This window comes from Euleptes europaea, chromosome 5 (genome assembly GCF_029931775.1).
Source record: "Euleptes europaea isolate rEulEur1 chromosome 5, rEulEur1.hap1, whole genome shotgun sequence".
Taxonomy (NCBI): Eukaryota; Metazoa; Chordata; class Lepidosauria; order Squamata; family Sphaerodactylidae; genus Euleptes; species Euleptes europaea.
The window spans coordinates 75,234,607-75,252,727 of record NC_079316.1 but is presented as its reverse complement, the minus strand read 5'-3'; the positions used below and the strand labels follow the sequence as shown (position 1 = coordinate 75,252,727).

Sequence of the window (18,121 nt, the reverse complement as noted above, 5' to 3'; positions counted from 1 at the left end):
AACAAAAATGTCCTAGTGGTCCCTGGTCAAAAAAAGGTTGGGAACCATCTAAAGAGTGGCAAATCCAATGCAAAAAAACCTTCCGGGCAAGAAACGGCTTCGGCCGCTTTAAGGTCAGCCTCCCAAGCCTAGATCGCGAAGAGGCACAACCTGCGACGGCGAAGAGCGCGCGCTGCCTCCGTGCCGCTACTCCAGCGGGATTGGCTGCGCCGAGAAAGGGGCGGAGCGCGGGATGCACCACCACCCCCAAAAAAGCGGGGGGGGAGAGGAGAGGAGCTGTGCGTGGAAGCGGCGTACCCGGGGACGGAGCCATGAGTCTGCTGGCGGGGCGGCGGCGGCGGAGCGAGTTGCACCTGCCCGAGCCGGAGCGGGTAAGTCTCCTGCAGAGGGAAAGTGGCCCAAAGCGCTCGAGGAGGAGGAGGAGGCGCGCAAGGCAGAGAGAGCTGTTGCCCAGGCGGGTTGTCCCGAGCATGCTCCGTTGCATCTGCTGAAGCCATAACTCCGACTCTGAATTTTTTTTCCCCTTTTGCCCTTGTTTGCGGGTGCGTCCCGCTGCCGGTTTTCCAAGGAGGGAGAACTTGGGCGGGGGAGGGCGTTTTCACGCACGCCGAATAATGCGCTTTCGACCCACTTTCAATGCGCTTGCAGTTGGATCCCATTTATGCAAGGGAGGTTTGGCCTTGGGTTTGCCACTCTTTAGCCACTTTTTCATGGAAGGTTTTGCCACTCTATAGGATTTGCCGCTCTCTAGATGCCCATTCCCCCCATCCGAATTCTCAAAACTCTGCATGGGGGCTTATTTTTGAGTTTTGAGAATATTGTGCGTCTAAAGAGTGGCAGATCCAAGGCACAACCTCCCATGCAGAAATGGCCAAATTGTGTGAGTGTGTGTGTTAAGTGCCGTCAAGTCGCTTCCGACTCCTGGCGACCCCGTTTTCTCCAGGGACTTTAGATGCACATTTTCCCCAGCCAAATGCTCAAAACTCAACAACAAGCCCCCCTGCATCAGTTTTGAGAATTGGGATGGGGGAAACGTGCATCTAGAGAGCGGCAAATCCAAGGCAAAACCTCCCATGGATAAACGGCTGTGTGAAGTCACAAAATCCACTTGCAAACGATCGTTAAAGTGCATCGAAAGTGCTTTATTCGGCATGTGTGGAAGGGCCCGAAAGGAGAAGAGCTGATGCCGAAGGCGAGCGGGGTTTTGCAGAGGGCCGCGCGCCTAGGATCGGCACCCGAGAAGCGAAAGCGACAGGGCGGAGAGAAAACTGCTGAGTTGTGCTTCTTCTTTTTTTTATTATTATTTTTATTTTCTACATTTCAACAAAAATAAACATATCTCAACAATATATTCAGTTGTAACTACTTGTAACAAAAAAAGCTCATTGCTATTACTGAGAATATGTTATCTATAATATTCAATGCTATCTGCTATATATGACTTCCCCGCATCTTCTTCAGTCACTAATGCTACTGGTTAACACTTTTGCATTTCAAATTAATTTCTAATCCTTATTTTCTCTCATACAGACTTGCTTTAAGCTATCTATACTACTTCTATAAGCAGTTTCAAGTCCTACCTAGTTATAATATTATCATCATTGTCTCTATATAACATTCTATTATTCTATAATAAAGGGATTAGATCAATACATAAACAAATTTCCCATTAGAAATTCATCAAAGTAAATCCACCGTGCCTCCCTTACACCCCAAAAATAAGCATCATCTTAGCCATTATCTTGTTTTGAGAGGGGATCTGCCAGTCCTTTATTTCCCAATCCCCACCCCCCGTTTTTCAGTATAGTAGCTGCAATTCTGGCCTCTGAAAATGTAAAAGAAGATCCCAGTGATTGTATCCATTGGCTTCTTGTTAAAATTTCCAGCAGCTTCTTGGTAAAATCCTTCGTCGTGTCTCCCTCCATCGCTGGCTGCCAGGAAGTGTTTTCTTGGGATAATAATGTTCCTCCTGTCAGCAGTAACTCAGACAAGTAGATTGTAGAGGTATTGAATTCTCTCATGTTGCTCTCTCTCATTGCCAGCTGGTCACTTGCAGCTACCTCTTTAAAAATAAATTGTTCTAATTCATTGTCATTTTTTCCAGATTTTATCACCATTTCCACATAGCATTCAATCGTCATCTCCTTAGTAGAATCTTTTTTTTCCATTGACATAATTGTTGTCGTATCTTGGGTCTTCATATCGTGGATCTCCTCAATAATTGTGTCCAGTTTTCCATTAATTGATTTAAATAGGATATTCATCACCTCAGCTAGTTGAAATACTTGATGTGAGAGCGCTTGTTGTTTTTCAAAGACTAAATCTTGTTGCACTGCAAACATGTCCATTTGTTTGAGTAACATCTCTTCCATCCTCTTGTTTGACATATCTGCTTGTATTCTTATATAGAAGCAGGCTTTGTAATTTTCAAGATATCCTCAATTACGCTTCAAAGCGGCACAGATAAAGAAAAGAAAGTAGACAGGAAACTGCAGTATCATAGACCCTGTGTCGTCTCCTCTCAGTGGTTAAGTGGTAGGAACGATTTGATGGTTACACCGGGGAGATTCACTTCAAGTCTTCCAATCTGCCCTGTCTTTTCGATGGTAACAAAGCCCTTCTTATTATCTTCCGGTCTTAAGAGGCGACGTGGCTGGACATTGAATCAAAGAGAGCCGGAAGTGGGGGGGGGGAGGTTTTCGTCTCCCTCCCTCCCCTCAAAGCATTTAATTGGTAGTTGTAAAGTCATTCAAAAGTCCCTTTTATTGCGTCTACTCACTGATCAAGTTGATAAGGTCTTAGTCAGTTCATTTAATGGCATTTGTTTATTTAAAAAGTCTCGTTACGCTGGGCAGGGAGTCGCCGGTTTTCGTAGGTGTTTTTATCGTCATTCAGGTCTTCTCAATCAAGATAAAGGCAAAAAGTGTCTTTTTACTCACTCTGACTTCCAAAGGTGAGGCTTCTTGTTCTTTTCATAGATTCTTTGATGTTAATGTATAGAGGAGGTCAAAGCCTAAATCCAAAGAGTCGTCCGTGGCAATGGTAGCCCCTATGTGCTGGAGGGGACAGCTTCCAAATCTACGAGAGGCTTAATAAAAGCTCTCTCAGAGAATATGGGAGTCCAAACCGCTCTTGAAGGCTGCAGGGGAATTTCCTGCTTCCCGATCCACTATTTAGGACCGAGTTGGGGTGCTTTTTGCACTCCAAATCTAAATGACTCTTGGTGTTTCCTGGGAGCCCCCAGGAAACAATGGCGCTCGGACCAAACGCTGTACAGGAAGTCCAGTGCTGAGTTGTGCTTCTATCCCGGGTTGCGTCCTGAACACATTTGGTCACGCCCCCATTGAATTGAGTGGGGCTTCAGCTCGTTAAGGATCGGGCTGCCCGTCTTGCAAGGCGGTCTCCCTGGCTGTTTCCCAGGGATAACTTTTTTTTTTAAAAGCGCAAGATGCAAAAGAATTCCTCCCCGAGTCTCCTCTAACGTAACTGGCTTCATTACTAACAGAACTTTGGTCTGCTGGAAGATGCATGCAGGCTTCGCGCACCGTCAAATCACACGGGCATCCTATGGAGAAGTCCTGGCTGTACACAATTCCGTCTTGTTCGCATGCCCTTTGTAGCCGCATTCCTGTAATGTAGAAAACAGCAAGTGTCCAGTAGCACCTTAAAGACTTACAAAATTCCTGGCAGGGTACGAAGCTTTCGTGGGCCACAGCTCACTTCTTCAGATACAGCTAGAATGTGAGTCCATCTATCCTTAAGTGGAGACGAGTGAATTAGGCACACAATGGCAACGTAAATGTCAAGCGCAAGTACGTTATATTAGTAGGCGTGGTTGGATTAGGTGTGATACGCAGAGGGGTAGTAGATGTGGAGAAATTAGCTTTGGTAATGAGACAAGAATCCCGTATCTCTATTAATTCCCTGAGAATGCATAGTCTTGAGCTTCATTATTAGTTGTAATTCAGCAGTCTATTTGTAATATAGTTTTACTCTTCTCTCTTTTTCAAAAGAATTGTTTTTCAAACTGCAAGCACAGCATTGTTTAAGCATAGGAAAGGTGGTTTTCATTTCACGGGTATGCTTAAGGTTGGCTGGTCCCTCTTTTCCATTGGTGGGAGGTTTTTGGGGCGGAGTTTGAGGAGGGTTGGGTTTGGGGAGGGGAGGGACTTCAATGCCATTGAGCCCAGTTGCCAAAGCGGCCATTTTCTCCAGGTGAATTGGTCTCTGTTGGCTGGAGATTAGTTGTAATAGCAGGAGATCTCCAGCTACTACCTGGAAGTTGGCACCTTAGGTATGCTTGATCGTAACTGATCCATGAAAGTAGTGATAGCTAGCGTGGACCTGTGAAGAGCTAGCAGGAAGATAGAAGAACCTTCCTCCTCACTTCCCACCCCAGTTCTTCCTCCAGCAGCAGACAAGGGAAATCCAGGATCTCAAGAGCTATCAGTTAGGGTTGCCAACCTCCAGATAGTAGCTGGAGACCTCCCACTGTTACAACTGATCTCCAGCCAATAGAGATCAGTTCACCTGGAGAAAATGGTTTCCTTGGCAATTGGACTGTATGGCATTGAAGTCTTGCCTTGGGGTTGGTCCCAGCAAATGAAAGTCACTAGCTGTGTCCATCCCTTGAACACAAGCTACTATAGATTTGTTCTGGAGAGTGGGAGTCCTTAACCCATCATAACTATAGGAGTTCCATCTTAGAGTATTAATATTTCCTGGGTTTTTATTGTGGGCCAAAATGCTGGGTTTCTGTGGCTGGAACTCTAGATGTGTGATTTGTCCCTTTAAAAAAAAAAAGAGCATAGGGCCTGCTATAGATCAGGATTTCAGTGGGAGAAGGAATCTGCAGCATCATTTGCCCAGACAGAAATGGCCCTCTCAAACTAAGTTAAGGCCTGGTAGGAACAAAAAAAGGTCTCCTGATAAGGCCCTCATGGCTGATGTTGGGAGCCAAATTATATGTTGGGAGTTTCAATATCTGCATTCCAACTCACAGGTAACTTTGGCCCTCCAATAAAGTCATTTAAAATGCCTAACTGCAAATTGAACACGGTAGGGGCATGCATATTGAAGAGTTAAGCTGTGCTTTTTCTTTTGGCTTATTCAACTTCACAGCTAATTGTTTTTAAAGATTAACAGTGCAATCTGGGCAAAGTTACTCCAGTCTAAGTCCATTGGAATAAATGGTTTTAGCGTGGAGGAGCTCTGCATAGGATTGCACTGCGAGTCCTAAAAATGTAGAGCTGGGAGAGGGGGGAAAAGAGTTTTTGATTCATGAACTCCAGCCTTGTAACTCATAGACTTGAAGTATCCCTGACAGATATTTTTACTGCCTCTTCAAACCTTCAATTCATTCTACATCACCTTCCTAGAAGTGCTGCCCATTCATCGGACCTTGCCACCCCTAGAAGAAGCTAGATTCTGGCAAGGAAGTTTCACGAGCTGTCATGGACAGGAGAATGGAGAAAGATGTAGCAGCTTGTATATACATAAATGTCAGAAACCATCACCCTGTTATAAATTTAGAGGGAAGAAGCTTCTGACACCGTACTCTATCAGTCCAAAGGCAGTAGGATAAAGGTCGAGGCTGCAGGACCCCAATGGATTATGTGCACTGGAGAGAAAGTATTTCCCATTGCTGGGGTGGGGGGTGTCTCCAATTGCTTGGACACCTGCACATTTTCTGCTTGTGCTTGGGAAATATTTGAAATATTTAAACTGCAGAGTTGCCTTTCTCACCTGCTTGGACAGAGTAGGCAATCATAAGGGTAGAGGAAGGTACCTGGAAAATTGATAGTGAATTTTGTCCCATATTACTAAAGGATATCCTTCTTGCCAGCATAGTCTTTTACCAATTTATTGGAACCTAAACCTGTAAAGTACATTGGGGACCTGCTGTGCCATCCTCTTACCTGCGCAATCCTAAGGGGGAAGATGGTTAAGAAGCAACCGGGGATGGTGCAGCCCTTCCGCCAAGGGCAGCAAGCTGAAAACGCCTTTTAGCAGAAAACCCCTTTAAACTCTCCATTGAGTTCAACAGGGCTACACCTGCCTTTTTGCAGGCGTAACTGTGAAAAGGGGCGTTCCCATGCTGAAAGGGGCTAGAAAGCTGATTTTGCCGTTTTTGGTGCCAGCGTGGGCCTTTGTGCTGGGAAAACGCTGCCAGCGAGGCTGCACCAGCGCCTGCGGCTCACGCTGCCGTGCAACTCCCCAAAGCCCGTGTAAGTGGCCCAGCGCTGGGGTAAGTGGCACTAACACCAGTTGCTGGGGTCATGCCTTCGCCTATTTCTTAGGATTGGGCTGCAAGTCTCTTGAGGTCAGTGGACTGATTAGGATTGCACTGCTAACCTATGGAACGGGGGCCACCATTTGTGTGTCTGTGAGTTTTAATGAAAGCTGCTTTTGAGTAATGGAAAAACATCCCAAGCTGGTATTGCCCCCAGCAGGGTACCAAGTTTCATTCTGCCCTAGACACAGAAGATGGGCTAGGAAGAGCACCAGAAATGAAGTTGTCAACTAAGCAGCACAGATAAAAATCCTATGGAATAAACACTTTTTAAAAGAAGCCTAGAGGAGATCTTTCTCTGCATCTTCCAGGGAGCTACACAAGCTACTCATCAGCAGCCAAGAGTTACCAGTAGTTCACAAGCTACTTGTTGGAGACTCCTGCTGTATAACCTTCCACAAAAGTCAGTTGCAGTTAACAACAGTGTGTTTTGTAAGGTATTTCGGACGCCTGTAAATATGAATCTGCTTTTGAGGACTGTTACCATATACCGTACACATACTAAATTTTGGCTTAGCCCTCTAGTGTTACTAGCTCAACATTACTGAGCCCAGACTTCAGGTTTCACAGGCAAGGACTTCCATTTATGTGGAAGTATCTGAAAGGAAAGCTCTTAACTGAAAGAGCTTTTTAATTTTGTGTGTGTGTGTGTTCGAGCAAAGCCCATTTTTAAGAGAATATAATTTGGAATTTAAATGCCGCAGCATACTTGTGACAGGAAGCTGAAGTCACCAGTGATTTGTTATACACTAATTTTTGCAAAGCTTGATGCCCCTATATCTTTTTTTTTTCTTCCTGAAGTGCTTTCCCGGCTAGCTTTATAGTGTAATTAAACCTATCAGTGCAATGGCATGTGCTTGTTAAAAGAGCCACCTTTGGTACTTAATTGTAGTTAGCCATCATTTGCTTTATTAAAAGGACATTTGCAAAGATACAACAAGGCAGGCAGATCCTCCGGGAATTCAACCCACTATCTTCAAAACCCACACGCAGCTCTAACCTTCCCTTTGGCTGAAAAGGACTGGACATGTTTCCCCTCTAGAGCCTATTAAAACCGCTCTGTTAAGTGACCAGAGGCTGTTAACGCATTAATGACATTAGTTGCTCCTTTTTCTTCAGGGACTTTACACAAAGCCTTCCCACCCACCCCACCTTCTCCCCCTCTCTTTTTTTGGTGACACTAATAGCGTTTCTACAGAGGATTGGATTTGTTGGCTATGCTGATCGGAATAATGCAAGCTAATGCCATCCTCATTTTCCGTGTCTGTCTAAAGGCCATCTTCTTTAGTGCTTTATATTCAGTGGAGTGCGTTTTAATATCACCCTTAAGGGGTGATTGGTCTTATCTGCAGCTTTTGAGATCAGAGTTGGTAATTGGTGTCTCCTTTAATTTTTATCCCACTGATACACTTAGCTAAGAAAGTGCTCCCAGCCATATGGTAATGCCGCTGTGCCGGAGTGTGAGTGAAGACTACCTAGTCTAGCCTGTCCCTCCGGTCAAACGGTATATTCGGCGGAGAAGGAACCAAACAAAAAAAAATTGAGCTGGGAAAAACGAAGAGCAGGTTCATAAGACTTCCAAGAATATTACAGACAGCAGAATGAAAGAATTAGCAGTCATTTTTGGACAAGCCTTGAACTCAGTGCCCGCCACAATGTGTGGTGCTAAATAAAGCCTTATGTGAAATTCAAAATGAGGTAGCATTACTATGATTACACCAGCCCCCTATTCTTGCCTCCCGGCTCCTAGTTAAGAAGAAGAGTTGGTTTTTATATGCCGACTTTTCCTACCACTTAAGGAAGAATCAAACCGGTTTTTATATGCCAACTTTCTCTACTGCTTACGACAGACTCAAACCAGCTTACAATCACCTTCCCACTCTGGCTCTCAATGCTCTTCTGATCATTTTCGGCAGTGTATTTGTCCCCCATATCCAGTGCTTCGCCTGACATATGTGGATTTTTCAGCTCTTTCAGAACAGGTTGGAACGCTATGTGCACTATGTTGATGAAATACAATAAAAAGAGATCGAAACCTAGCTGAACCCATCATGCCTTCCTGGGGATATGCTAGGCTGTTGTTAATGGCAGTATCCATAATCAGAATTCTGTACCAATCTGTTGTTGCAGTTTCATGAGATGTTTCCAATGCTGTTAAGTTTCAGGATAATTTTGGAATTCTCTGTAGAAACCTTGGCAGGTTCTGCTTGCGATAGTATAAGATTCTTAGCCAGCTTCTGTGTATGCTGAATTTCTATCTCTCATAATAAGTACCTTGGACCCAAAGCAATAGTCTGCCTTTGTTTTTGATAAGCAAATTTTCTTCTAATGCATAACAGTGAATCACTTTTCCCTTTTATCCTTCATCTCTTGCATCTTGCTAGTTGTGCTACTTGTACTTGCATGCCATAGCTTTTAATAAAGGACAAATTCTGCAGTAACAAAGGAGACGGATGTTTTCCCAGTGGAAGGTAGCCTGCCTTCAGAGAGCCTTCTCATATATTTTTTTATTATTACATTTTGTACACTTTTAGTATAATACATATTTTGTTTCTATTTCACTTCCCTTAGATATTTTGTGATTCTCTCTCAATAGTTTTCTTGTTTCAGCCTTTCTCCTTGGAGATCCTCCTTGTATTGATCCACTTTGGTTTTAACCTAACAGGATTGTTTTTGGTTTTTATTCAGATTTTAAATGTAGCCACCACTCTTTAAGAGGCTGTATAGCTTGAAGGCAAGCCTCGTGTTCATGAAAGATGGCTCGCATATCCAGTGAATACGGAGTACATTCCTGTCAAAATCCAACATACTGTAAAAAAGGTTTCCCATTCATATGGGGGCTTTCAGCAACTCCCTAAAAACCTCTCGTGAAGATTTGAGGGTCTTCCAAACCAGCACCCTTTCAGGCCAGAGATTGCTGCTGATATGTTAAAATAGTCGCACTCATCCCATGCACAAGTAGAAACTCTTCACACATCCACAAGGGCCTCCATCCCTTCCAATATGTAGGACATCAAGTATGCAGGTAGAAGTTTTCTTAACTAGCTAACCTACATTTTAGCTCACCCTTCTTACAAGGGGCTTGGGGAAGCATATATGCATCTCTCCTCCCATACCCTAAAGCTAAAATTGGAATGTGGAAACCGTGAGTGAACTTGGAACTGGCAATGAATTTGTATGACACATTTGCTCATTGGGTAGTGGTGTGCATTTATATAAAAGAGACCTCCAAGGAATATCAGGGTTGCGACGTAGAGGAAGGCAATGGCAAACCACCTCTGAATGTCTCTTGCCTTGAAAGCCCCACCAGGGGTAGCCATAAGTCAGATGTGACTTGACAGCAAAAAAAAAAAAAAAAGGTCTTAAAAACCACGTCATCCCATGATTGTGTTAGCTGAAGGAGCTTCTTCAGGGGAATCTGTAATATATAAATACATTACTGAGTTCATATAAGTAAATACTTGGTTAAAATTATACAAACAAATAAAACACTATATTAAAAGTCAGAATACAAGCTATATCATATACAATTAGACTCTATGGCATTGAAGCCCCTCTCCAAGCCCTTCCCTTGTTAGGCTCCGCCCCAAAAACCTCCTACCAGTGGTGAAGAGGGACCTGGCAACCCTACTTACAGTCTTTTAGGTGCCTGGCCAAAGCATTTCTTTTTTACCCAAGCTTATAGTGAAGGGCTTTATCTTTTTAACTGTTTTACGGTTTGCTTATGTTCTGAGATCTGCTTGATCAATATTTTTATGCTGTTCTATGTCCCTGGCTTGTTTTGTTTTATATTAACAATATATTATCATTGTTGTAGATGATGGTGTTGTTATTACTTGTATTTTGTTGTAAGTTGCCTTATACAGGACTCTGGAGAGGTGGCATGCTAATTCATAAATAAAAGGAGATTGTATGTGTGTATTTTAAAAAAATATTTTGCTTTTTTCTCTGGTTAGCCCTCACTTAGAGTTTGTTTGTGACATATGAATATGGCCAATAATGAGAAATCCCATGGGAAATCCCAACAGGTCAGGTAGTCATCTGGACACCATTATAAATCCAGAGTTCATTTCTATAAACCTATATGTATTTCATAGATGTAGGTTTCTTTGTATAATAGCAAAATCATTAATATTGTTTTTCCATAGATGTAGGTTTCTTTGTATAATAGCAAAATCACTAATATTGTTTATTTACTATTTTATCATACTCATGATGTAGACAAGCTTATATGTTGTGATCATCCTCATATTGAGGTAGCTCATTTTAGTCCCCGTGTTCAGGTGGAGGACTGAGGCTGACGGGCAATGAACATAGCCACATAGCCACCCAGTAAGCCTCTAGCGAAGACAGATTTGATTCATGACCTCATCAGCCCAAGCTGGACATTTTTCATAGAAACCTATGAAAAATAACTTCACTTTTATTTATTTCTCCCCCCAGAAACGAATCTGTAAAAGTTTGGAAACTACTCCACAGGACATTGTTTGCCACCTACCAAGAAAATATTCTATGGATTACTGGGATATGGAACAGGATTTGAAGCAGAAAAGGCCCGTGGACTTGTTTAGTCCTAAGATTATGAAAGAAAAGCCAAATTCCATGGTATGTTTTATGCAACCCAAATCCATGCTTATAGCTGAAGATGTTAATATATTTCATCGTGAAAATGTCAAATAATGGTTACTTTTTGAGAATTTTGCGTATGTGCTTGTTAATCAGATATTTCCGGATAATGAAACCGTAACTACTGCCCGGCCTTGCCCAAGATGTATTGCTGGAGAACCTGTAAGTTCAATAACCTTCTTACTATGACATAAAAGATAGGCTTGTTCTTAAATATTAGAACCATAAAACATAAAGTTAATAAAAAAAACGCAATTACATTTCTCAGGAATAAAGCATGTAAATAAAAGAGGCAGATTGATTTAGCTTTTCCTCAGTATGCTAGCAGAGTGCAAACTAATACGTTTCCGGCATCAAGTTGAAAATATAGAGACTGTGAGTACATTTTTCAAGCGGACTCTGGAAAGTAGAGTTTAGTCACATAAATGAATATCACTTGCAGTTAAAAAGGCACAAATTATTCAATCCAAGCATTTGGTCCAGCCAGGACACATTTCATATTGATGGCCAGGTCAAATGTTCCTACAAAATTTGGGGGGATCATTGTGTCTTCATTAGGGGTGATTCAGATTTATTATTAATACAGCATAAGCCAGTAAAACACATATATTGGTTATACAAAAGGAGCCAGCTTGGTGTAGTGGTTAAGAACGGTAGTTTGGTGGAGTCTGATCTGGAGAACAGGGTTTGATTCCCCACTCCTACACATGAGCGGCGGAGGCTAATCTGGTGAACTGGATTTGTTTCCCCACTCCAACACGACGAAGCCAGCTGGGTGACCTTGGGCTAGTCACACTCTCTCAGCCCCACCTACCTCCCAGGGTGTCTGTTGTGGGGAGGGGAAGGGAAGGCAATTGTAAGCCGGTTTGATTTTCCCTTAAGTGGCAGAGAAAGTCAGCATATAAAAACCAACTCTTCTTCTAAAAATGTATAGCAATTCACCCCAAAACATACCTAATTAAAATTTCCAAATAATTTATAATAGACTAAAATTAACCAAATTATGATTGAATCTAATTGCAATAGCCAACGTTAGGCATCGAACTTTATATGCAATTGCACAAAATTTGGCTACCTATTTTGCCATCTGGACATTCCCTTCCCAGGGGGGACTCTTAATTCTCCCTTCATCTGAACTGACTGTAATTTGGTTGAGCAGGGGAATTATTAACTTACAACAATCTTCCTCATAGAAGTAGCTCCTGAGCAAAACATGCTCTATGGACTCCCAGTTCCCCCGACTTGCAAGGGCACTCCCGTTCTGTTCTCGGAAACTTCTTAAATCTGCCATGTAAAATTGCCGAAGGAAAGGCAGAGCATCTCGCTAGTGTAAAAGCTCTCTTTTGCTTCTTCAGCTCTATGAATGATAGTGCATTTGCTTGAAACTACTTGGCCACAACACTTGCAGAAAGGAAGAGAGGGAAGAGGCCTCCTCATTACAAGACACTAAAGAAAATAGGAGATAAAGGAGGATAAAGGGCATGGAGGATTTACTCTTCCCCATTATCCTCCAGGAAAACCCACCCTACCATTCCTAGCACCTTCAAACACACACCAAATAAAATCCATTGGACACAGGCTTAAGGACTCCCCAGTGCTGGCTTGTGTCGAATGTTCCATTTAATTGAAATGTTATTTAAAGATATGTATGGGAGGAGAGTTGGGGTACCCCATTGCGGCCCTACCTTTTCTCAAAATTCCAGAAGTGTCCACAAGCTCATCAAGGATCCAGCCCCCTTCTTTAGGAAACCATGCACACTGGAAAGGAGTACTGGTTTAATTCAGAAGGCATCTAATTTACAAAGACCATGTCAGAAGCCCCATGTAGATTCACCCTTAGGTGAACCATCTTTTTAGTTCCAGTTCCAGTGTAAAAAGAGCACCTGTATGCAAATGAGCATTTAGGCATAACTTGATTATAACTTTTGGTGTATCTTCAAAGCGGCTGTTAAGTAGTAACAAAGCGGCTGTTAAGTAGAGTAGAGTAACAGCCTTATCATTACCAGTCAGCAGATAAAGTGGTAGTCATGAGAACATACAGGAAAGTGTGAAATCGATGGAGTAATCAAAGAAGATCTTATAGAAGAATATAAATCACAACTGGATAAAAAAATGGGCAAGTGTTTCTGTCTCTGCCTTTCCACACGGGCGGACTCTCTGTTCAACTGGGGTTTTCAAAAATCTGCCATCTTTTTAAGACTTGTATTTAAAACTTTCCAAGGCTTGTTGTTGGTGGTGATTGTAGTTTATGTTACCAGTTGCAATTAATATCACAACCTCTTCTTTTGAAACCCAATTTTTTTTTCCGTTTCAGGGGCACCTTGGCCATATTATGTGTTTATAGAAGATCAGAGGACATGGATGCTCCTGGTTTGAATAGCTGTATTTCTCTGCACTCCTCAGAAACATATGGGTGTAGGTTGTAGGATAAACGAAACTTGACTTTTTTCCCCTTTTTGTTCTGGGAACAATCCCATGGAAGTTGATTTCCAAGAAACATTTATGTCTCTGTTTACTGTGTTTCGGAAATTAATTGTACCGCATGCGGATACACAAATAGATATGATTTGTTTGTCTCATTGTTTTCAGCCTTGTCGTTTCACATTTCTGTCTTTGCAGCCCGTCTTTGCACTTAGGATCTTTCTTACGAAAACTCCCATCTCTGTGTCCAGTGGACCAATGTTGTGGACACCCGGTAGATCACATATGAATCTACCTCCCACTGTCAGCTGTAGAAGCTGTTAGACAATGGGGAATTCTACCTGTGCTTGTGGTCCTCGTTACTGGATTGCAGCCTAATGCTGTGTATAAGGTCCTACAACACTATTATTAATCAGATATACAAATTACTATATGAAAAGAGAAAAATCGTGTCTTCAACGTTACAACAAAAATGGGCACCTTCCCATCATATGTACAAAAGTGAAATAGGAGACTTATTTATTTTGCAGTTCCTGGTTTGACACTTATGAACATTAAATAATGTGCACGTTTGTTTGAGGCATGCTATAAAATGTCCTTGACATTGCTGAAATTATTTTAGAATACATTATTAAATCAGTCTTTAAAAAACAAAAGAAAATCCTGGGTATGAGTGTTAATCATGTTTTATATCCTTACTTTGTTTTGTAATTTGTATTTCACAAGGTTGAGAGTAGGGCTCGCATGTTCCAAGGGTTCTGGTCATTCATGGAGCACACTGCCTCATGAGAGGCATTGAGCAGTAATGAAATTTTCCATTCCCACCACCTTTTCGCCACTACACAATAGTGGGATATGGGACAGCCACTGTTTCAGGCGTGGTGGCTTGATTTTAATTTATTTGGCACTCTGTTTAAGTGTTAAGGAAAGATACAGAGTGGCCCACGACATTGCTAATTTCATATGTGGAACAGCTACAGCTTCCAGCATCATGTTTTGACTGGCTAAGTGCCACAGATAGATAGATAGATAATTTATCAGCTTCCAGCACAATTCTGGATGCAACTATTCTAGATATCAAACATGTTAACTGTAGGGACCAGAGGTGAAAGAGGAGACGAGAGAGGTCACAGAGAGTCTCTCCCAGTAATTCTTGCTGGGAAAGCAGAGAATTCCCATCCTACCTTTTCAGTTGATTAACAGCAGCCAAGGATTCACAACTCCAGTCTCTCACCATGCAGATACTACTTGCTGGTAGTCTCAGGGGAATAGGGCACAAAATATTCTTACCAATAATAGGCCTTTACTATGTATGTACGTGCTGTCAAGCTGCAGCTGACTTACGGTGACCCCGGCAAGGGGCTTTCAGGGCAAGTGAGAAGCAGAGGTGGTTTGCCATTGCCTTCCTCTGCAGCGTCCTTGGTGATCTCCCTGCTAAGTACTGACCTAGCGTAGCTTCTGAGATCTGATGAGATCAGGTTATACCATGCTGCCTTCCCTCCAATACGACCACTAGTGATTTAAAAATTGGTGCTTGTATACATCATCAATCTTCATTCACAAGCCTCTCTGTTTTATCATGTGTTTCTGACCATGTGTAGCCTTGGCATTGTTCTATGTACAGTTTCAGTGTTCGTGCATAAAATTAACACAGCAATCCACAAGGGGGGGTGAATGCCCTTAGGAGCAGGCATGACCCCTGCGTGGGCATTAGTGCCACTTAGTTGGTGTGAGGAGTGGCGAGGTAGCAGCACCGGTGGAGCCCCGCCATCAGTGTATCTCCAGCACAGGGCCTCCTACCACATCAAAGGGGGCATTCCTGGGGGTGGGGCTGACTTTAGTCAGCTCCCTAAACTCTTTAACCCCTGGAACACCCCCTTTTGAAGATGTGAACTTGCGCCTGCAAAAATAATGGTATAGCCCCATAAAATGCTATAGAGCAATTTCACGGGGATTGGGGGATTAATATTTTTTATACCAACTGCGCTGCTGCAAGCTATTCTGGAGGCAGCGCGGCAGCGCCATCCCCAGGCGCTTCTTAACTACCCTCTCCTTAGGATTGTGCTCTAAGTCTGTGAAATATATGATGACCTTGAATTATGTAGGAAACTTTCACTTTGGCAAGAGAGAGACAAAGTTGTTTCACTTGGCCTAAAACAAAAGTTAATTTCATTGTTAAAGGCCCAGTTTGGAAATAAAGTTATTTTCCCCCCATCAAGGTAAAATGTCTTATGTGGACCATAATGTACAGGTCTTTACATTTCATAAGTATATTTTAGAAAGCTATCAGCTGTTTTATTAGCAAAAAAAAATCAACCATTAACTCTTAAAACACAGAATATTTATAAAAACAGGCCAGTATCCAGTGTGAAAATGTTGTCTATATTGAAGGTTTTTTAGCAGTGAGGTTGTTAAAGATGTCTTCCACACAGGGACAGATTTTTGTGGTTTCCCAGTTGCTTGTGCAGCTGTAGATGCAGCAAAACAGCGACAGAGCTTCCAGGTGGCAGGTTTCCCCACAATTTCCATGGCCCAGTCCTCCAGCAGTGGCAACCCCCCTCCCCTGGGACAACAGGGCTTTTACAAAAAAAAATTTAAATCAGCACTACAATATTGTTAGAGTGATATACTTTTGTAGCTGTAGGTTAGCAGGTTTTCTGAATTCCCAGCTTTCATTTCTAAGAAAGTTTATCCCCTTTCCTTGCAAAGATATGCATTTTTACCTATGCATGGGAAGAGGATAGAGACTTACTTTTTAAAATTAAAGCTGAGAATTCAGAAAACCTGCCACACCTAGTTTTATAACAGTATGTGTGTGTGTTAAGTGCCGTCAAGTCGCTTCCGACTCATGGTGACCCTGTGAATCAAAGTCCTCCAAAATGTCCTATCTTTGACAGCCTTGCTCAGATCTTGCAAATTGAGGGCTATAACAGTATAACAATATTCTCATGCTGATTTTAAAAAATTAAAATCCTTGTGGCGAGGGGGAGAAAATGGCTGTCATGGAACAGGGTCAGGGAAAATGGTTGCCATGTGAGCCAAAAAAAAAAATACCAAATTTTCTATCCACTCACACAGCAGCCATCCAGGTTTTACTGCAACCTTTCCCAAAACTTTGGAGCGAAGAAGTTTTGGAGAAAAGTCGGGGAAACCCCTGGAGGTGCATGCATGTACCACAGTGCTTTGGGGAAGCTGGGGGGAGGGGAGAGACATTTCCCAAAAGCATTGAACTCAGAGCGAAGAACCTGTGTGGAAGACAAAGTGAATGTGTTTTATGATGAACCACAACAATGTTTTGAAAATTATTAGTGTTATCACTGTTTGACTTTAATTGTTGAGATTTGTAAATCTATAGGTATATGATTACTTCATTCGTACTCAACGCATATAAATATTCCTTTTGTATATAAAAAATGTATAGAATTTATGTGTCACATTTTAAATAGATTTTTAAAATTTTCAACATTTAATATCTTTGTATTTTATAAATTACTGTTTATAAAAAGCTGAAACATTAAATAGTCTTTACAACCGTTTTTCATTTGTTGTTCAAACAATTCAATTGTGGTTAAAATATGTAGAAAAATGAGTATTCCCATTCCCAAAATATGGTTTATACCCTTTTGCACAGATAGATGCCTCTTACTGCAGAAAGTTCAAACTGGTTTTACATAATTGCATATTAGTGAAGGCTATGCTCCTGCGGAGTTTCATGGAGGAAATGGTGCAGTCTTGAAAGATGGGTAAGATTGCAATTTATCACTGACATTTCCTGACTTTTTCAAAGATGGTAGCATTCTAAAAGAGTTTATACAATTATTAACATCAAGGAGGAGTCCACATTTTGCCTGCCTTTCTCTTATGATTGACTTAAGTTGTGAAGAAGAAGACTTGGTTTTTATTTGTTGACTTTCTCTACCACTTAAAGAAGAATCAAACCGCCTTACAATCCCCGCTTTACAATCCTCTTCCCCTCCCCACAGCATACACCCTGTGAGGTAGGTGAGGCTGAGAGAGCTCTGTGACTAGCCCAAAGTCACCCAGCAGGCTTCATGTGTAGGATTGGGGAAACAAACCCAGTTCACTAGATCAGCCTCCGCCGCTCATGTGGAGGAGTGGGGGATCAAACCCGGTTCTCCAGATTAGAGTCCACTGCTCCGAACCATCACTCTTAACCACTACACCAGACTGGCTTTCCACATGATCTCATATCTACCCTGATCCAACATAAGCCACAAGGGGCACACGCCATCATAACACAGACTTTCCTTGGGACAATGACAGAGAAAACTTTATGGTGAGGTTTCCTTGATTTATACGATAACACAACTTTGTGATGGTGAATGTGATGAAATCAAAAATCCAATTACATTTTAAGTGAACAGCCCTCTTTGTAGCTGGTCCAAAAAATTAACAGTTTTTGAAGATGGATGTCACTGTATAATTTGGAAAAATCCACACATCCAAACCCACTTTTACTTACAAATCTATTCAAGGCTATATTCACACAGCCCAAGTAATGCACTTTCATCGCACCTTAACAATCGTTCGCAAGTGGATTTTGCCAGTTCACACAGGGCATTTATACTTGGGCGGTTTTGCCTTGGATTTGCCACTCTAGATGCACATTTTTCCCCATCCAAATTCTCAGAACTAAAAAATAAGCCCCCGTGCAGAGTTTTGAGAATTCGGATGGGAAAAGATGTGCATCTAGAGAGCAGCAAATCCAAGGCAAAACCGCCCATGCATAAATGACTACAGTAAAATCCACCTTCAAAGTGG

General features: G+C 42.2%; 1 protein-coding gene across 2 annotated transcripts; it reads left to right on the top strand.

Moving 5' to 3' along the window:
• The first annotated feature begins 310 nt into the window (after positions 1 to 310).
• Positions 311 to 13,327, top strand: C5H10orf143 (chromosome 5 C10orf143 homolog). 2 transcript variants are annotated; one of them, XM_056850323.1, is made up of 4 exons: positions 311 to 371; positions 10,736 to 10,897; positions 11,015 to 11,080; positions 13,233 to 13,327. In XM_056850323.1, the coding sequence occupies exons 1-4, from the start codon at positions 312 to 314 to the stop codon at positions 13,260 to 13,262; spliced, it is 318 nt and encodes a 105-aa protein (XP_056706301.1). In that variant the 5' UTR covers position 311; the 3' UTR covers positions 13,263 to 13,327. The 2 variants fall into 2 exon arrangements, with proteins under 2 accessions (XP_056706301.1, XP_056706300.1); XM_056850322.1 differs by having other exon boundaries at positions 10,988 to 11,080.
• The last annotated feature ends 4,794 nt before the right edge of the window (positions 13,328 to 18,121 follow it).

Bases quoted from the DNA above. Each gene is read 5' to 3' on its own strand.
- C5H10orf143 (XM_056850322.1), top strand. From the start codon at position 312: ATGAGTCTGCTGGCGGGGCGGCGGCGGCGGAGCGAGTTGCACCTGCCC. The intron at 372-10,735 runs GTAAGTCTCCTG...TTCTCCCCCCAG, and splicing joins ACCTGCCCGAGCCGGAGCGG to AAACGAATCTGTAAAAGTTT. The intron at 11,081-13,232 runs GTAAGTTCAATA...TTTCCGTTTCAG, and splicing joins GATGTATTGCTGGAGAACCT to GGGCACCTTGGCCATATTAT.